This window comes from Vidua macroura, chromosome 3, assembly GCF_024509145.1.
Source record: "Vidua macroura isolate BioBank_ID:100142 chromosome 3, ASM2450914v1, whole genome shotgun sequence".
NCBI classification, from domain to species: domain Eukaryota; kingdom Metazoa; phylum Chordata; class Aves; order Passeriformes; family Viduidae; genus Vidua; species Vidua macroura.
The window spans coordinates 49,652,557-49,673,817 of NC_071573.1; the positions used below are offsets into that span (position 1 = coordinate 49,652,557).

At 37.1% G+C, this 21,261-nt stretch overlaps 1 protein-coding gene across 1 annotated transcript in view; it reads right to left on the reverse strand.

Annotated features, from left to right (window-relative positions):
- The window catches only part of GRM1 (glutamate metabotropic receptor 1), a 179,472-nt gene that overhangs the window by 123,259 nt on the left and 34,952 nt on the right, over nucleotides 1–21,261 (reverse strand). The window contains exon 2 of the mRNA XM_053974124.1: nucleotides 20,166–20,415. Within this exon, the coding sequence (XP_053830099.1) occupies nucleotides 20,166–20,415 (250 nt within the window). The remainder of the gene's footprint in view (nucleotides 1–20,165; nucleotides 20,416–21,261) is intronic.

Sequence of the window (21,261 nt, forward strand, 5' to 3'; positions counted from 1 at the left end):
TAAGAAGCAGAAGAGGTAACTTGAGTTTTTGTGGAGTTAAGAACACTGCTTTGGGGTTTCCCCTCTGCACAGATGTCAGCTGTGGTAAGACTGATACAAACTTTAATTCTGAAGATCTTTACTTGTCTACCAAATCTGTTTGAAATTGGCCAAAAGTCTGAATACTTATTCTTTTTTATACTTTTTTCTCATAGAGGCCAAGGTAAGGGAAAGTGAATTTTGACCAGATTCCTTCCCTTTCATATTCATTTTCCAAACTAAAATTTTAATAGCTAAGAACTCAGATGCTCAGCTCTTCCAGATTTAGCCTTGCCAATAGAAAGTGTGATTGTCCATAAAGCAAAAGTTATACTACATTATTAAAGAGTGCACTCAGAAGTTTTCTTCTTCCCTCCCCCTCTTATTTTTTTCCCTTGTGAAAGAGAATTGTGTGTTAAATTTAAAAGCATTCCAGCAAGAATGTGAAATAAGAAATTCAGCAAGCTTAAAAATGCAATCATTCTTGCTAATGAAATGTCTCAGATGCCTAAGCTTCCCCAGGACACAGCCAACTCCTATTAACATTATTATCAGCAATAATATTTAAAGACAACTGGATGATAGACATCTTTTCTTTTCGCATCTCTCACCATTATCCAGAATTGTAGCCTTCATTAGAATTTTTTTACATGGTATTTCTTATTACTGACTGATGGCACATTTCTTGCCAATACCAGATACTTCAATTCAATAGTTTTATATCTATACTATTTTCTTCAAAGCCACACGTTTTTCCTTTGATGAGAGGGAGTTTTTAATTAAACAAAAAATACCCATATAATGGCTCAAACTCTTAAACATTTATGTTAGAGACAGTCATCTCAATGCTTTGAAATAACTGCTTTTTAAAAAACTCAATAACCAGAAGAACTGGATAGTTTACAGAAAAAGTAATGAGATGTGAAGACTTCTGCTAGTACGTAGGTCCAGCCATACAACTTAAAAAATTACTGAGATCACCATATAATTGAGTGCCTGTTATTAAATGTTTACTAATGAGAATCCAGTTTCTCATGGAAAAAAGCAGTCCCACTGGAATATAAATGTACCTGACATTTTGTTTGGTATCACTATTCCAGAGACAAAGATAGTTGTCCTCTTTCATTTGGAGCACTGTGGTTTTGGGTGTTGCACTAGATCTGCTCAGCCTGTAAAGGATGTAGATTTCTGCTGATTTCCCTCTATTATATTATACAGAAACTTAAGTCCCTTTTTTTTCCCTGAAACAATTTCAAAAATTAGTGATATATTCCAGTTAGATAGCACACACTTGTCCCTTGTGATCTCCCTTATGTAACCAGAGTACCATTTGACTTTCAGCATATTTTTACCTCAGGACAACTGAGGGAAATATACATTCATAATCAGTAGTCCTACATAATACCTGGATACATAGATCTAATCTACAGAACAACAGCAAAGCATCAACACATTAATTCTCAAAACCTTCCCGTAGAGAAACAAAGACAAGAAAGCATTACAGTGTCCATATCACAGACTACAAAAAGACCAGGTATTTTCAGGGGTCATCTGCTCAGGAAAACAAAGTAGGAATAATAGTGATAAATGAGCATTTTCTTGCTATCAAGCTTTAGATAAAGATTACAATTTCTGTTCTTCAAGCTGAAAACAACATACACTCACCAGTCTGCACTCAGAAAAATTAGTCAAAGAGAAGTAGCAGCACAATCTGTACAACTCTGAGTTAAAAATTGGCCAATAACATAGCCCATGGCCTCATACAACTAGTCATTGAACATTATTGCTTCAAAGCATGCTGGAAAAAACAAAGAGCAGGTATTTCTGTTGATGGGAATAAGGATGAAATACACCACCTGTTTCTGTTCTCTTAGTAACACCTACTTCATGATTTTTGGTGACTCTAGATCTTCCAAAGTTCAGCTGTATTACAAATGTCAAAAGCAGTGATTCAAAAACATTCAGTACTAATTCAGCAGCAGCTGACCACAAACACAAAATCCAGGATTCAGATAGTTTGTCTCTGTTGTTAGTCTGATCTGAAATAATCAAATCAGACTTTTAACCTTTTAAGCAAGTACAAGCCATGGAGTGTGACCATACCCCAAAAAAACAGTCTCTAAAGAATATGTATTCTGAGACATTAAAAGGTTAAAAAAAAAGTAATTGCATATGTTGTCCACTAAGTGCTCTACCCTGCCATAAACAAAACACTTGCCTCACTGCAAGATATAAATATACTTTTTTTATGAATCTAACATGCATTTAGGCAGGCCTGATCATTGCCAGCAGCTGTTCCTGAAATTTGGTCAGCAAAGCATGCTAAATATTCATTACTTCACTATAGCCTACTATGATGAGTCTGTGTCTGTATCTCCAGCACAGCATTGCAATCCCTCCCTCACCACATACACTGAAACACCAAAGAGATTCTCTAGGCTCAGCAAGCTGTGCATCAGATCCTGCTTCTACCTGATGGTCTGGTGAAAAGGGAAGGCTAGGGAACAACTGATGCAGAATAATTGCAGCTGCAAAAGAAACTGATAGTTATGTAAGCCTCGGTGCTTGAGACTCTGACAAGCTCACTCCATTATTAGAACATGTTAATTAGCATATGCTCTCTGATTTTCTCTCTGCTCCTCTTCTTGGCACATAGGAAAAAGAACATGAAAATAAGTGTTACTTCACCTAATAAATTAACATGTACCCAGTGGGAAAGGCATTGTTTGGATACTTTTGGGTTGAGTAACTTCATAATACAAAAACCTTAGTCTAGCCTCATAGTGATGTTAAATAATCAACCAATAAGGATCTCGCATCAAATATCAATTGTAATGTGTTGATGAAGAGAGTTTTTAATTTTGCTATAACTGTGGAGCATGTCAGTTGGTAATCAACAAAGCGCTAAGCAAGATTTTCTTATTTGCCTTGAATTCCAAGAAAGAAGATATCTGATAAGAGACCAAGAAGGAAGAAGGTGGAAGAAAATTTAGTAGATGAGAACCTAGAGAAAAACCTTGTCCTTAGGGACAAGGGACAAGTTCAGCACTTCAGAAAACTCTCCTGCACCACTAAAATCCAGATTAGTGTGACACTGATTAATGGCAAAAGAAGGAATGAGAAGTGCTGGCTTCTCTTCTCAAGGCAGAAAAGAATTATTCAGAAGTATTTGTAAACTAGCCATACGTACCCACCAAATACATCTTTTGGCTCTAGCAGTGGAAAGGGGACTGTGCATTGTATCCTGCAGAGAAACCAAAAACAGGGACAGGAGACCTTCCCTGAGAGATGTGGGACCTGGAAAGACGCGACCTGGCACCTCAGCCACCGACACTTAAAGTGGCATTAGCAGATTTTATGCAGATGGAAGCCTGGAATATACAATTGACCATTGAGACAATTTTTCTATTAAAAATAGGAAACCAAAAGCCAATGTTCAGTGTTCTACAGATCTTAAATGGCAAAATTGGTAGCATTGAGGGACCCTTCAGAAACAGGTGCTGTTAACTACAGAGAGATGATGACAATGATAACATGCTGTCTTTGTTGGAAATATCACCCTTTGTTCCTCAAAACACAGGGCTGCTATTTAAATGTTAGTTGCAGCCAAGGTTCCGTTTCTCCCATATGTCAGAGCAGAAGATTACTTAATTACATACTTCTACAAAAGAAAATCACTGATTCACCACTGTCTCTGTTTTAAAATATATCCCCCATTCAGCCAGCTGTATCAATTGCATTAAATATTCCTAGTCTGAGTGCTGGTGTAAATTAAATGAACAATCTAATTTTGCAATACAAACAATAGATTCATGAAATTAGTCTTATTTGAAGTTGAAAAGTTAGAACTCTATTCTGCTTAATTTGCAATATGTATTTATACCAAACTGATTGTGGTTGTAAAGCCAAATTGCTGTTCTATTATCACAAATATGATACAGTCCTTAACTTCAGCATAGATTAAAACTCAATCATAAATCTAAATCCTGTTTTCTTTCTAGAATAGCCCAAAAAATCCCTCTGACACTCATTCCCTTTGAGAAACTTCAAATACTAATTTTTAGATTTTTTTTTTTAGTATAAAATACCTCACACTTAAAAGTACAAAATTTTTAATTGAAGAGAAGTTCAACACACTGCATCAGTAACAGGTTCTATGTCTACAGGCTGTCAAGCTTCAATAGAAATCTGGTTTACAACATGAGAGAAATTAGAGGTTTTGTGCCATTCAACAGAAACCACAAACCAAAAAGGAGTCCAGATGTATTAAAGCAGTTGCCCAAGGACCCAGAGATAGACCAAGCTCTCAAGAGATTCCCCTTCTTGAGGTTCTGTGACAACGAAAGAGCCTCCAGCACTGCTGGCCCCAGCTATGAACCAGCTTCCTGAATCACCATCCCAAAGTCAAGTAGTTGCCACACCAACAGTACCACAGAAGACTGGAGACAGCTTCAGGCCTTTCTCTCCCTAAAAAGGGAAGCCACAAGGACTCTTCAAGTTTAGTTAAAGAGCCTCATCTTCAACTAGTTTTCCAGGGACTGTCAAGTACAGCTCCACATCCTAGCGACACTAGTCCCATCTCACAACTGAATGGAAAGTTACCCAGAACAAAAATGCCTCAACATCACAAATCTACCTTCTTTTTTGTATGAGTAAGAAGTCTGAATTCTACTTCTAACAAAGAAATGCATGTAAATTACATAAGCATGTATTTCCCAACCTTAAATTTATTTTGTGAAGGCAATTTAAGAGCTAGGTAATAGGAAGTATACAACTAGAGAAATGGCAAGGAAGCACCTACTAAATGGTCCTTTCTCACCTCTGAATGTTTGGTTGGGTATTTTACTAACACATTTATCTGCTGGTTAACAAATATTTCTGTGTACAGACATGCCTTTGTCTTCTCTAAATATCACAAGCTTTTTTTGCTACCAGATAGGCTCCAGAAATTATAAGAGAAACTGTGGAGGTTCCATTAAAGATTAGTTCTTTGACCATGAGACAGCAAAGAAAGAATTTAAAGAAAATATTAAATATAGCATAGAGTGAATAAGATGCAACAGACTCTTAAAATAAGGAAATCACATATGCCAGCTATATGAAATATGTGGTTATAAAGACAGTAAAAATAAATATTAGAGCAAAACCATATTCTGTCTTGAAAAATCACAAATAGGTGGCCAATTTATTAGAACAAACTTATCTCAATTACACTGAATTCAGAAACAAAATTACAAATAACATCTTACTGCACCCCTAGACAAGGGCCAAGGCACAAATGCAGGTAAAAGAAGCACAAAAAATGCTCGTTTGCAATGTCTTCAGCACTTCATCACTGCTATAAAAGTATATCATTTTCCTCCATTACTATATCTGACATCATTTTATTCTATACAATGCTTATAAATACATCAGTTGGGTTTTTAATCAAGTTACTTCTTTGACCTTTATGACTGCAAGTCTCAGCTTGTTTCTGAATCTTCTTCCCTTCTGTGCTGTAGTCATCTTAATTAGCATGATTAGAGTCAAGCTGAAGATACATTGGCAATTCTTTGCCACCCTACTATATGTTACTCTGTGCTACTTTTGAAACTGTAATAGAATCTTACTGCTTACATTTTATACTGGTAAACTGCTACTTAGTAGTCCAGAATAAAATGTTAAATTATAAGAGCATACTATTGGAGTAATAATTTAAAACCAGAGCCTAATTCATATTTGCTGCCTTTTTAAAGCAAATCTATGCAGAACAAGAATGTTGTCCCTGCCCTTGTGTCAGATCCATCCCCATACAGGCCACCAATTGTTGGCATCAGTTCTTGGTACCAATCAACAGTGGATGGGAACTGACTGTCACTGTTACTTTATTACCTTACTGTAAAACTTTCATACCTTCTCTCTGTAAGTTCCCATGGGCAGCTTCTTACAACACTGACTCCTTTTCTTTCTCTTCCACGCAGCTGGCTGATTCCTTCCTGTCCCTATCAGAGCCACCTGACCCTTTCTGTCCTTAACAGCACATACTAACCCTTACTGTCCCTAGTACAAGCACCTGACCCTTACTCCTCACAGCAGCACAGCCAACTGACTCCAACTCTCCCTTCAACCCGCTAACCCACTCTTTTATAACACCCATCCTTACTGGACACAGCTGTGACCTATTAAAGGCAAGGCTGTTCCTACTCTTTGGTAATTAGTACAGCTGCAACTCCTCAGGGGTGAGATTGCCTTCAGCACTATCTCTATTCTCTCAAAATCCATCCTCCCACACCCTTGCCCATACAACCTCAGTAAGAAATGTGAGGACAAAAGTGGGAAGCCTATGTGGGAGGAACCACTAACATGTTCCAGAGGACTGAAGTATCCAAGACACAAAAAACCCTAAACCAGAAGGTGACCTACAGGTCTCATTTACTTTAACAGGGACCCCTCTTATTAACCAGGGTAAGATAAATGTCTCTTTAATGACAAAATTCTCTCAGCAACAGAAGGGATGGTGCCAGAACAGGATCATTTTCTGTCCTGAAAGGCAGAAGTATTTCATGAAAAACCTGCTAGTTTCTTTCCGTATAGATGCTTTCTGACCTCCTTACCTGATGCTGGAATTCCTGGACTTGTGCACAACTTTGCATATGTCTTATTCTTGTAGCCAATCAAGTAGGGGAGCAGGGAGACCAGGGGATGGACAGACAGAGAGGTGTCTTTAGAGGTCAACTTGGCCATGTATAGAGAGTTCAGCATGACTGCTCTCCTTGCTCTGGTACTGCAGGAAGATCCTAACCTTTAAAAGGAGCACTGTGAAGCTGGGCAAGCTCCTCTTTGGGTGTCTCCTCCTTTTGCTGGTAGAGCATTGCATACATCATGGAATTTCTGTGCTGCAATGCATATTTGCAGCTATTTTCTGGGGAGCTGTTTAGGGAGTGCTCATTCTGTGCTCTCATGGGTATATTTTTATGAGTGTTGATAAGAGAAGACAGCAGCTAAGCTGCATACCTTATACCCTCTCTCCTAAGGCCAGTCTCAGACAGAAGCTTTGTATTTTCACAGCACTGCTTCATGTTATTACAGAACACTTCCTTTTGGCATTTTGGACAGAAACATCATCTAGATAGCTTTGCCAAAGATCAATACTTTCCTTAAGGATAAAAGGAAAGCTGACATTACATAAGGATTTTGAAGCGAACTAATTCTATGGGGAGCCAAAAAGCCAGGTGATGGTTATCAGGAGCAGCATATTCCATGATGCTGAGAAGGCATGTAGCACTGTCCCATGCTCCTAAGGACGTGAGTCTACATAACTTACATTGCATTTGTGTAGGTCACAGAAGAAAAAAAAAAGGAGGCTTGTATTATTATCATTATCCATAAGAACAGGATGGCGTCTCAGACTAGTGAAAATCATGGTAGATTTTGATCTGCGGAGACACTATCAGCCAGGATTTCAAAAGCATAAGTAAAACTAAAAAAATGGATGAATATAATACATCTGCTGGAAATTACACTTGTGGGGAGATCAAAATTATTTACCAATTTGGAAATGATGGAGGGTTAAATGTTATGACAATTTATTTTGACATTTTCTAGAGGAAATAGTTTCAACATTTTCGAAATAGAGCATTCTGACTTTCTATTTTGAAATAACATATTTGTTTTGAAATTGACAGAAGATTGCTCTGGATTTAAGGAAAAATGTTTAGGTTGGCAAAGACTAAAATTCTTCTTACTGCTGAAAAAAGAAAACCAGCTATTAAGGTCATTAAAAGTGTTTTCAGGTTGTTATAAGCATTGCCTCCAGAATGTTTAGTTCAGCCACTAAACTTTCAAAAATATTATAAAATCAATCATTTGTACAGATCTTTGAAAAATCAGCAGGGAGAAAAGCAACTGGAGATGCATACCTTTCAAAGACCAAGGCCCTGAGGTTTGTTTTTCCTTGGCTATCACCCACTGCAGCATAAAATGACTTCATATGTAATAAACTCAAGAAAACAGATACATATAATTTGGAGCACTGCACAGCTGTTTTTCTGTCTGTACATCTGCCCCTATCATTTAGCTCTCCATATACTCCATAATGATCAGTAGACCTGACTCCTTCAAGAGGGATGCAAATCACTCCCCACCTCAAGGGGAGACTTCAGTTACACAGTAAGGCTCCTTCTGCTTCTCAGTCTGAAAATTTCTGGCAGTTTCATTTAAATGGATCCCTGAGCTTCATATTAAGTTACATATAGCATGTATTAAGTTACATATAGCATGACATACAGAAAATACAACAGTTGATGTCTTTTTATGTTAAATTCAATCTATACTTGGAGTGTCTCCACTATTTCAGCTTGCACTGTGCTGCAGATTTAGGCATTAACAATGCATGAAGTTTATTTTAGAGGCTGCCAGGAGCAGAGGGTTGGAGAATTTGGACAGATAAGAAGCAGGTATATGAAGGGCTGTTTTTTTAGGGATTCAAAGGGATTTGAGGTTAACACAAAAAGTAAATTTTAATCTGGTAGAAGACCTTCCAAGGAAACAGCCACATTCTTTACTGGAAACTTCAGTCTCAAAATCCTTGATTACAAGAAATTCTGACTATTACAAGGGGATCACAAATCCAGTTTTCTCTAATCCAAGGACTCTGTCTTAAGGAAAGCTTCAATTTCTAAAAGATGAAGAACTAGATTTGATAACACAACTTTTCATTGCCTCTAGCCAGGAAAAAGAGACTTTAGGTAGATCTCCATCACCTTGCAGCATCTGTTTCTGGAGCTCTGATGGAGAAATGAAAGCTTTTATCAGTGTGTCTATACGGTCTGAAAGAACGACAGCACTTGAATAAACACTTTCTTCCCCAGGCTCCCAGTCAACCTCTTTCCATTGTTATTAGGACTTGAGGAACAGCTGCTCCTGCTGATGCTGAACACCTCCACTTAAGCAGTGGGGCCATGACCTTCATGCAACATCAAAATAACATTTTTGTAAGCACACATAATTTATCTCCCTCTTCTGCTTGGTGTTTGGTCTTCCCTGTACATTCTTTCCTAAAATATTTTTATTCAGCTTTAATTATTACATTTGCATGAGTTGCAAACTCAGTTATGAGCCAAGGTTACCTCTCTTTGTATGGCATTTCACTGACCTAAAATATTGTCCTTTCCCCAAAGCATTTGTAGCATGCAGGACTTTAAAAACAGTGCATTTAGTTAGAAAATGACATGAGGACAAACTATGATGCTATGTCTAACATAAATGATGAAAATGAATCCAGGTAGACTCATGTTCCCTATTCCATTAAAAAGACTTGATTTAATTAAAAGTCAGCAGATGTAAAGTACAAAGACATTCTCTTATATTTAGACTAATACTGGGAACTCACAGGCACTGAGTTCTTCTCAAAGTTAATAACTTTGAAGTTCTAAACAACAGCACCTGGAATTTCTATACCAAGGATGAAAATTACAAGAAATGTCAATCATCTGGTTTGAAAACAAAATAGCAGACAACATTCTAGGCGATATATTGCTTCGCAGAGGAGAAAAAGAGTGGAAGTAAAAGATCTTCATTTGAATCACAGGCACTGAATGTTCACCACTGACAAACACAATACTAGAACATATGAATATTTCTCTTTTTTGCAGGTAAGATCTTCATATCAGGAAGATATTCTTATTTCACACTTGCTTTAAGAGCCCAGAGTGTCAATCATGATTCACAGCAGCATGAACACAGAATTCATGCCCCTGATATTTTACTGGAGAGGTTCAGTTCAGCAAAAGCATTCTTGTATGGAAGCCTGATGGGCTAGCAGACCACCACTTTTTCAGTTTGGAATCACAATTCTGCTTTTTCATGTATCTTAACATACCTCAGTCTAGATCAGAAAAAAATAATCATTGCCTGTAACCAAACCTCTATCACACTTCATCTCTGTCTTACATACAGACTTTTATAATTCATCCTCCCCCACGTCCACATTCTATTTGCCTTCCTATAATGGATGTTTTTCTTTCTTGCATTTTAGTGCCACCTCTTCTCCTTTCTTAGCCTTTTATCTTTCCTCCTTCCTAATTCTGCGTATATTTCTCTAAAACTGCAATTGTTACCCTGCTGGAATAGCTGGTTGTACAAATGCTTGAGATAAGTCTCCATATCTAAGAAGTTTTCCTATAATGGCAAACAGATAAAAGAAATCAGTCATACTTGGACATAGACCTCTCGAGAAACATTGTGCTCTACCATTTTCTATTTTGATTAAACTTAGAGACAATGGAGAGTGTCTTGTAAATCCTGCAAACTCCCCATTGCCATTCCAGGTTCATTTAAAATACGATGTAATCACCCTGCTGATACAATTCCTTTGAGATGCAAGCAGATTAACACCTCTAGTCTTGTACTCCAGGTGTTCCACTGGAAACCACTCTGAGCACTGGCCTTCACAGTGGTGCTTTCAACAGACTTCAGCATTTGGTTTGTTTGCTTGCATTATGTTACCTCATAGTGAGTCCCCACATGCACTCTATTTGCAACTCTGAGAATGATCAGCTGTCAACCTCCAAAGTCAGACCACTGGCCTAGTTTCTCTTCTTTATACCATTGCTTCTCCTCAGAACTTAGTTTTAAAATACCAGGGATAGCATACGAGTCCAGATTCAAGTCAATTACAGTATTTCAGGTCTGTAAAGGCAACAGTGGTTAATATGATAATACTCCATCTTGTGTTTCTAATGGCAATAATAATGCAAACTCCCATCAAGAACAGTTGAAAACAACAAAAGGACCAGTCTTACACAGTGCATAGCTACTTTTGAGGGGGAGAGCCTCTTTTTTTTGACTGCTTGTTGCACATCCACAAACAAAAAGAGAATACATCATTCCTCAATTGGTAGGTTTATTTAATTATTGTTTTAGATGTAGGGTGCTCATCTGCCTAACACAAAAGAAACAGATGATGCAAAAGAGCCATGAAATTAACCTGTTCCTCAAGCATCTCCTTTATATGAGTAAGATTTTCAAGAGCAAGTTTTGCTTATCTCCATTTCTGATTAAGGAAATGCTAAAACTCTTAATGACTTTTAAGAGAAAGGAAATTACACCAGTACTACAGACTATTTACTACACAAAATAGCAGGTGCTGGAAGGCTCAAGAAGGTCCAGACTCAGGTAAAGGGGGGAGAAAGAACAAGAAAGGATCGATGAAGATGCAAGGAACAAAATGAAGCATGCAAGGAACTGAAGAATGCAAGTTATATAACAATAAGGAAACAGCTAAAATTGTATATTCAGAGATACACCAAAGGAAGAGTAGAGAAAATGTATAGATTATAAATGGTAACTCAATGATATACCCTGTGAGGTGAGAAATAAGCAGAAATAATAACAGGAGTCACATTCTTATTTCTACATACAGAATTGCTTAAATCTGATGTATCATGCAGCTTTACTGATCCTCATGTTGACATGCAAGAGATGATTTTAAGCCTTGTCTTAGCAATGAAAAGAAGGAATTGAGTTTGATTCTGCAAAGCAGAAGAAAATAGCTCACTCTATTTCTATTAAACAACAGTAGTGTATTTTTTTTCTAGCTCTGACTTGCATTACATCCTTCCAGTATTACCCTCAAAGAGGGCCAGGAGGAAAAAAAACCCTTAAAACTGACTCCCCACAGAATGAATAAATACAACCAAATCACCAACATGGAAAATAACTGTATGAGCCCTAGGTATCAAAGCTTACCCACAAATAGCTCATAGTGAATAATGCATGTGGTTTAAAGTCAGTTAAAATAAGTGCCAGGTCACTTATCAGGCAGCAGTGAATTTGCAAGACTTTGAAGCAAAATTCTTCTTTTGATTCTCCCTCTCTGAGGTACAAATAACTAAACTAAGATGCAGGTAAGTAAAGACTGGAGTGTGAAATGTGGTCAAGAACTGGCCAGTTTTTTAGTCCTATAGCAGAACAGGCTGGTGGTGTTGAAAAGGCAATAGTGAAACATGAAAGAGCCAGCTCTGACTTTGTGAAACAAGTTCTTGATATCATTGGGTCCTAAAGCCCTACTATGCCTTGGAAACTTAAAGGATTTTTCTTGACTGAAAAATTCAGCAGAAAACCAACAGATTAAGAATCTATCAACATGGGCCGATTGCCTTTAGTCCGCTTTAATTTCTACTTTTGAGACATTATGAATTTGGCTGCCAGATTACAACACTTGCACGACCTAAAATTTTCACAGTGCATGTTCAAACAGATGCTTCAAGGCTAGCTTCTCTTCAGATGAATTCATCTCCTCAGACTGCTGAAAGTTGTGCACATTTTCCAGCTTTGGAAATGTACCAGGGTTCTCCAGCAAAGCTCATTAGGTTAAGGGCATTTTTAAAGGGAAGGGAAAAAATTAATGAAAAATGAGCAGTACATAAAAATATATGGCCTTTCTCCACAGCCTCATACCCTGCTCTTTATTTTACCTTCTCTGCTTAATGAGCCAAAGGTTTAAACAAGCACTAAGTTTCTGCACTGAAAGTGCAGCCAACTGATTAGTCACAGAAGCTCTAAAGCTTTTCATTCCCTCCTTTCCAGGATTTAGGAGGAAGGTGCTTAAATTGCAACATAAATTATTTTCCCCTTGGTGTGCTTGTGCCTGTCAAAATAAATGTTGTTTGTATGGGTACAGCTCAGGCAATTATCATTATCTTCAGTCAATAACTTAACCCTATTATCAATGTTTTTCTAGTGATCCAAAGACTGGAAGCATCACTAAGAGTTGACGATATATATTCCAATATTGCAAGAGGAAAGTCTATTTTTATACCAAAACATGTCAGGAAACAAGAAAGTAACTATTCTTAAATAATAATTCATAATAATTATTATGATTATTCCAGGTAAGATTCATCTTCAATTTCTGTTTTTCCTCTTAAAAAAAGGTGATTAATTTGCTGCTTAGAATTAAGAAAATAAACCTTATAAAAAAGAGTTTATATTTTGAGTGAGGATTTTGATCATTTTTTTTATCAGAACTTCTTTAAGTTTCAGTTCTATTTGCACACTAAAAGGAACTGAAAGTAAACTGTGGAGATTTGAAAGGTCACAGTATTAGGGACTTATTTTAACTGTTGTGAGAAAAACTTTGCTTTGGTTCTTAACCATTTATAAAGAACCTCAGCCTCACAGAGACGTGCCTGACAAAGTCTGGCCCTACATAAATTATGCAAAGACCCTTGAAATAACATAACTCAATATGATTCATTCACATAAAAGTACAACATCATTTTCCAGGTGAGCAGCAGCCATCCAGCTCCTGGTTTCTGCAGGGGCATGATAAAACATATACTGCCTAATAAATAATCCATGAAGACACAGTACTACTTAATAACTCAATTATCTCACATCCATATTAGTTCATAGACAACAAGCAGATCTTGAACTTTTGCATACTCTCAGAGTTGGAGAACTTTGTAGAAAACTTAAAGGTAAATTATTTTTGTCAGGGCTGGTCCTTCCTTGCATACACTTGGACATTACTAGCTTAGATAACTCTTCCTGCAGAACCCATGCCAAGAAAATTTGAAAACACAGAACCAAGTCTCTCCTATTCCAGAGACTTAAGCAAGTAAAAGATAGAATTCCTTTGCTTTGATAATCAATTGCATTACATCTTCAGAAGCATAAAAACACTAGTCCTTTACTTTCTCTCATTTATGGAATAGGTACATTAACGGCTACCATTAAACAGCGTATATTGCTTTAAAACACGTTTTCACACCCTGTTTGTCAAGCCAGCAAGCTTTCACATCACTTCAAAAAACTGAGTAAATATTTATTAAAACATCTTAATTTATAAATTGGAAGTTTAATAATCATTTACAAAAGCATTTACATCTCACCTACAACTTCTGTACATTTCATCCTCATTAGCGCTGAGTATATACACAGAAATATTGTATAGCGCTGAGTATATACACAGAAATAGCTAAGGGTTAATACATGTTTTTAAAACTAATTCTGGATGCCCATATGAAAGAGATTCAATTACATACAAAACCTCATTTAACTCACATCACATAGAAGAAGTTAAAAGACAAAACACCCCCATATTTAAAAATTTGCCCATTACAATACATAAATCCGACTTACCATAAAAATACGTATCCTTCTTGTATTTTTTTTGTCTCTGTAAAAGTGAGTATTGCTTTTTTTATTAAGACTCAAAACGCAGCTCTGCTCAAATATACTGCTATTTAATTGGCACTTAATATGCAATTGCCTTTTAACATGGATTGATGTTATTGTAGGCTAGAGAGTAAACAAAATGTGCTTGCTCAGTCTTCTTGCATCATGTAATTCTGTTTTCATCCCCACAGATTATAAATTCTTGTCATAGTAAATGGGTGATAGACTGCAACTACTAAATAAACCATGAATAAGGTATAAAATTTTCTAGGGACATGTTCTGAGGTTTCAGACTTTAAAGTTAGCAGTGGATCCCATTAAAAACCTTGAAAATGTTCAGGAAATGTTCTGATGTTGCCAGGTGGGACTATCTTAATTGACAATACAAATATCAATCTAACCAACTTTGGCTAGACTCTAAAAGTATTTGAAAAGTGATAACGACTTATTTCAGCATTTTACAGAATCTACCTCAATTTCAATCCAGGAGTTTGAATCCAAACCCAGCTAAACTTCTGATTATATCTAAACATTTATTTAAACACAGTCTTCCATTAACTTGGAGTGTCAACAACAAGAAAAACATTAAAAGTAGTCATTCTAAACACCTTTGGGCATGTAGGTACTAGGAAGAAAAAACAGCCCTCTTCCCAGAGCAAAATGCATGGAAAGTAAACCTTTGGGTCTCAAATTACTATTTTCCTTTTTATTTTCAGCATGCCAACTGTCTTGTCATCTCTACTTTGTACTTTCAAACCACCAAGTTTTACCACCCAGACTGTCCTCTCAAAGAACAGCACATGGAATATGAATGGTTTGGGTTCAATCACATACATTTGTCAGTGCTGGATTACTACCAGTTTTTCTTAACACACTCCCATTCATAGCAAGTTGGCATAAAACAGTATAATGAGTAACAGTCTACCATATCTACTATTTTTGTCAGTTTTATAAGGCCCAAAGCTATCCTAGATAATCTGTGCTAGATCATGGCAGAGTTTTTTCCCCCATTGACAACATATTGTTGGTTCTTACTGATTTCTTTGTAATCTCTTAAGTACTTAAAAATACCAATTTTTTTTCTTAATGGAATTAGACACATTGGCCCTGCAAAACATTTCAGCTGCTTTGGGAGAACATGGACATTTGTCATTGATTTTTCATAAATATTGGGCAGTCTATGTGATGAAGACATGGTTCATTGCAGAGCAGAGTACAGCATCTTTCTTCCAGCTAGTCAAATTTAAAAGAACATTCATATTCTCTGATGGTCATCTCCCTTATGAAAAATATTCCACTAACAGTAAAATATTCTCAGTCATTTGGTAAGTAATAAATGAGCCACTGGCACCAGGGACTCATCAGGGAGCAAGAAGTAGGCAGTCTCCTTAGCCACATATGTGAGGTGGTATTTGTGATACTATTACGTTATTTGTGGTGTCAGAACTGAATGAAAGAGAGATAGATAACATCATGCTTTTGGCAGTGCAAGCTATATCATCTGTAACCTTGGTCAGCAGCCAAATGCTCACCCAGCCACTTGCCAGCTACCCTACTGAATAGGACAAAGGTAGAAAACAAGGAGAAAAAAAAAATCTCACAAGTTAAAATGCAGAAAGGGAGGTTACCATTACAGGCAAGACACTCGACCTGGGGCAAATTAAAACAATTTCTTTCCAATTAAAATAGATTCAGAGAGAAACTTCTGTCACTTCCTTCTCCTGCTTCCTTTCCTACCAGAAAGGCCAGCTTCCTGACCAGATTTTTCCTTCTCCCTCACTAAATGATGTTATGGACCTGTCAATCTCTGCTACCTCTTTTTGACAGCTGAGATGATTATTGTGCATAGGGTTTGGGTGCCTGCCTTAGCCATGGTGTCCTCAAGTGCAGAGGCCTTCCTTCCTCTGCTGTGATGGAGCTGAAAAAGGCTCAGTAGTGTCAGTGCTAAGGAACCGATGGGTGTGATTGGGGTAGGCAAAGCATTCCTCTGTCAAATGCTGTACCAACTCACTGGGATTACATGTGTGTTCTGCCATAAAATCCCAGGCCTTGGAAGGTGATAACTGCCCTCAGTGTCTGCCAAAATCCTCCCACACACCCTGCTGCCCAGGGATTGACCACATCAGGTCACACTTCTCTGTCAACTCACCAACAAGCTGTTTACTCTTGCACTTGGATGCAATCAAGTTCCACCTATCCAGAAATATCAGATAATAGGACCAAACAGTTTACAGTGATAATGCTTTCTCAATATTTTAGAAAGTGTGAATTTAAATGCCAAAACCATTATTTATATTGGCTTTTGAATGGGGAGCAGTCATAAAAATAATTCCCCACAATATCTACTCTGAAAGCTCCATCATCCTATGCTAAATGAGTTTTATTAGATACACAGAAAGAACAGACTTGCCCTTCAAAATAGGTTGACAGTAGAGAATCCAACCATACCCTAACTGCTAAGCATTCAAACCTTAAGATCGCTCTACTTAAAACTTACAGTTCTACAACAGCCCATACAGCAACATTAATGGAGACTGTAAAGCACTAGAAAGCCTACAGAAGTAAAGCAATACCTATCCTTTCCAAAGGACTGTACTAAAAAACAGCATGTGCACTAATATAACCCTTCCTTTGTAAAGTTCCTCATACTTTTACACAAACCATTGAGTGTAGGAGTTTGAAAACAAATCATGAAAGAGCATTTCAATATCCAACTATCCATCTAAAAATTTCTCTTATCTAATGACATCAGAGCATCTCTTAAAACTGGTTATTTCATTTGTTTTTCATTTGCTTTCCATTACCCATACAGATGCTGAAAAGTAAGTTACACACCTTTTCTTGCATGATCTCAGGGGATATATAGGAAATTCATCAATCTCGCAAAACTCTCACAGAATCTAATTGATGCTTATTGAGTAATATAAAACCCAGTGCCCTGCGTAAACATGATTAGACAAATGAGATTGAGCATCTTCCTACATAATCTCTTCTCATCAAAACTAATTTTGGCTAAAAGAGCTACCACCTGAATTCCCTTAAGAGTACAGTTAAATTTTTGGCATAATCTTTGCCTTTGCTTACTCCAATTCTATTCTAATATTTTTTATACAAAAAGCCATGACCAAGTTCTGCCTTCTTTCCCTTTCATTATCAGTCCCTTTTAAAATTTGTCATCATCATTTTGTAGTTTAATAAATTTTCTCACTCATTCTCTGCTACATTTCAACACTATTGATTTCAGAATTTCTGCCATTCTGCCTCAGGCAGGATTGTAACCTCATCTATTGTACTGTTGTAATTCCAGCTCCCTCAGATTGAGAGAGAGGATCTCCCTTCTCACTAAAATAACAGACTCCCACTTCCAGTAGTAAAGGAAACTGAATTTAGGATTAAACAGAAGCCAAATTTAGTTCCTAGCTCTCTTTCTGATAGCATGAATTTAGTTAAGCTAAGCTGTTCATGTCTACTTTGATAAATAGCAATATTGAAGATGTAGCAGAAAGAGAGCTACTTAGCCAGGTGCTCCTTTGCAAAGGCTCCCTCTTTACAGTGAGTCAGAGCAGAGTATGGGTTTGATAAAATGTGGCTGATAATAAACCTGTGGGTAAACTAAAGGCTTTGTTTAGTTTACTATTAAAAAAAAAAAAATCTTGATGTCACATTCACTCTCGCTTCTCTCAATTAAAAGAATGTTCTTAAAAGGCTCATAGTTTTTTGCTTAGCTGGGTACGTGAACAAAAAAGACTGAATAGCACATCAAAGTAATGTTAATGTGTGCCTTAGTTCCTGTTTGTATATAGATGACCAAATTCATAGCACTGCAGTTCCACTGCAACTTACTTATTCACAAGTTTGCTAATTTGCCATTTTTTAAAATCACTTAATTAGGACAATTCAAAGAAAATTTCTTTTCTTTAGTTCTGCAAGCACATAACATATGCAAGCCCCATAATACGTTTTATTTCAACCAGCTGTCGTGCACAATCCAGACTATGCAAAGCAATAACCAGCCTGTATTACAATTGACAGAACCCACTCAGCCCTAAAAAGGTGTCTCCCATACTCAACTACCAGCATGAAGGAAGGGTATGTGAAAATCTACCTGAAAAATACATAGTGATTTCCAAAGTAATTACATTATTCAATTTAATAGGTAGGCATTTCTAACAAAAAGCTCAGAACTACACTGTTGGACACATTCTAAGAAAATCAACTGAAATGTATGGACCAGTGTTATGTTTGATAAGGGCTCAAAGTCTAAATTTAAAGCTTAAATTTTCCACATATCCAAGGAGCAGGGGAGTGGTCTAATAGGAGTGGTCTAATAGCAAACCAAGGTTTGTGGCTTAATGTAGGAGGTTTAATTTATTTGGTTCTCAGTATGATCAACATCAAGAGGGAGCACCTAAATCAGTGAACAATGAGACACTGCTATAGTGACAATACATGAAGAAAGCATAGCATTGCCCACAGCTTCAGGGTACTTACTAAAAGACTGGGAATGCTGTCACTGAGACTAATTTTATTATATTCAGTTTCTTCTAGTCACTGAAAACCCGTACATAAAATGTGTTACTCCCATTATTCATTTCAACTAATGCAAACTAAATGATGCACTTGAACCACACATACACAATCTGGAACACACCATTTTCAATACAGCCTTAGTCTTTGTTTCATTTTAGTGTTGACAGTTGTCCAAATGTGCTATATCTTTTCTTCATAACCTTCTGGAGATACTCTAGAACCTCAGCTTCAAATAGATAGCAAACAAGGACTGCAACAAAAAATTGATGAGAATGACTTAATGCTTTCAGTTTATTCCTTAGGCCAGAGTAGGTATCTGACTTGTGGAAATCATAACTTGTGGAAATCATAACTGTGGGTTTTGAGGAGCAATACAGTCAGGGGAAGCCAATACTACAGCACAGAGCAAAAGGAGAGGATCTCAGTCACAAACACAGACACAAAGGCTTTAGGGAAAAAATGGGACAAGAAGAAGACTGATAAGATCAGATGACAACAGAAACTAAGTAGGCATGGAAACAACTGACAAAGGCTTTGAAGGAATTAATTTAAACATTCCTTCAAGGAATGTTAAAATTACAAATAAAGAAACAGAGTAAATAGAAGGATTAAAGCAGACATTATCAATCCAACACAGAAGCCAGAAAATATCCATCCTCATCATTTGAGCAATGTTCATCAAGACAGAAAAATGGACCAAGACATTGCAGAAATCAAGGTGAAAGTCAAAGAAGCCTCAAAATAAGAATTACCACAAAAATGGAATTGTGGATAAAGTATGTGCTAGAGCTAAATTTACCATATTTCAGTGAATACCTACAAAGACAAATTCTAGTAGAGCAAAGCAACCATTCTCATTTTAATAAAAACAGCCTTTTTTCTGTCCAACACACATCTATCTGCACTGTTACTCTGGTGATATAAAAACACACATACATACTCATTTAGTCATCATCAAGTCTGATGTCTTATCAACCAAACAACCTGCATAATATCAGTGCCCCAGCTTTCAACAGCAAAGATCACAGTAAAGTGTACAACTGAGAATGCAAGGTTGTAATCATAAGACTGGAAAAAATTTCCAGTAATCAAAAACACTTGGTAATTGGAGTTTCAAATCATTAAAGGTCATCCTTACAAAAACACAAAATTTTGTCACGTGTCACAGATCACATACTGAAACCAGAATTCTTCACTCCCTACTTCAGGTCTAAAACTCTGTCCATGACACATTTCTCTAGAGTGTGCAAAAGCACAGAAATGGTAATGCCATATATCCATATAAAAGAGTTAGTAATTAACATTTAGTTCAGCAAAAGCTATCACCACTGATCAAGTTGGCACACAATTAAATATGGAAATCACCAGTAGCCTAATCTGCACAGTTCTGAAATCAAAGGCCTGCCTACAGGATGAGAGGGAGAGGAAAGGCAGAGAAAGCACACTCAGAGCCTTACCTTCCAATTAGCAGGAACTCCCCAAGCACTCCCAGGCGCCGCATGGCGATGAGGATGCCCCTGACTGTCATTCCCTCGCAGAAGCACACCACCACTCTAGCCTTGGGTAACCTCTCTCGCAGCTTGCGGAGCAGGCGATCAAAGCTCTTCTCGCCAGCGTTGCTGTAGATCTTGTCAGAGTGAGCAATGCAGAGACCCTCTTGGGCAGCCAACTCTTTGAAGGCTTCCATTCCACTTTCCCCATAATTTCCTGTCAAAAAAAAAAAAATTACATCATGCATTTAACCAATTGAACTGCGATGGGAAAGTTTCCCTCTCCAAAATCAAGCAGCATTAGCAGAAGGAAGAGCAAAAGAGATCCACCAAAGTGAACATGCTCAGAGTTCAGCAGAGCAACAGGATATCCATGTATCAGTAAGTCTTAATGTATGAAAAACTTGCAGTCACCAGTTCTGTTAACTTAACAACAGATAGTAAAGGGGATATTAAACAAGGAATGGATAGGTAGAAAAGGGAACAGATCAGATAGCAAGAGTGAAGTTTTATAAACATTTCTATGGCAAAACCCACAGCCGAGCTAATATAGAAAAACAGTAATAGGAAAGGGAAAAAAGGATTTAATTCCATGCTGTCTGTATAACATGCAGTCCATGTTCACAAAAGTGAACGAAAGATGGATGCACATTTAAAACACGCTGATCTGGTAACATTTTCAAAGTCACACTAATTTGACCAAGCAATGTTCATGACAGCTAAAATTTAAGCTTCATGATGTCTCTCATAGACTGGGAGACTTTCTAACTGAAAGAACTTCAGAAATAACCCTTTCCGAGACAAATATTTGAACTGTGTGGTCCAAACTATATATAAAAACTGATTCTCAAATTCACTTTATACATTCAGCAAGCCAAAACAACAGTTTTACAAAACTCAGAGTGCCTTCTGCTAGGGAAACAGGTGAAACCCACAGTTTTCTTTGAATATTTTATGCCTGACATAAGCACAGAACTTACAATGAACACCCATCACATAAGAGGAACAGATGGATTTTAAAAAACCCATATCTATTAACAGTAACAAGAAATGGATCAAAAAG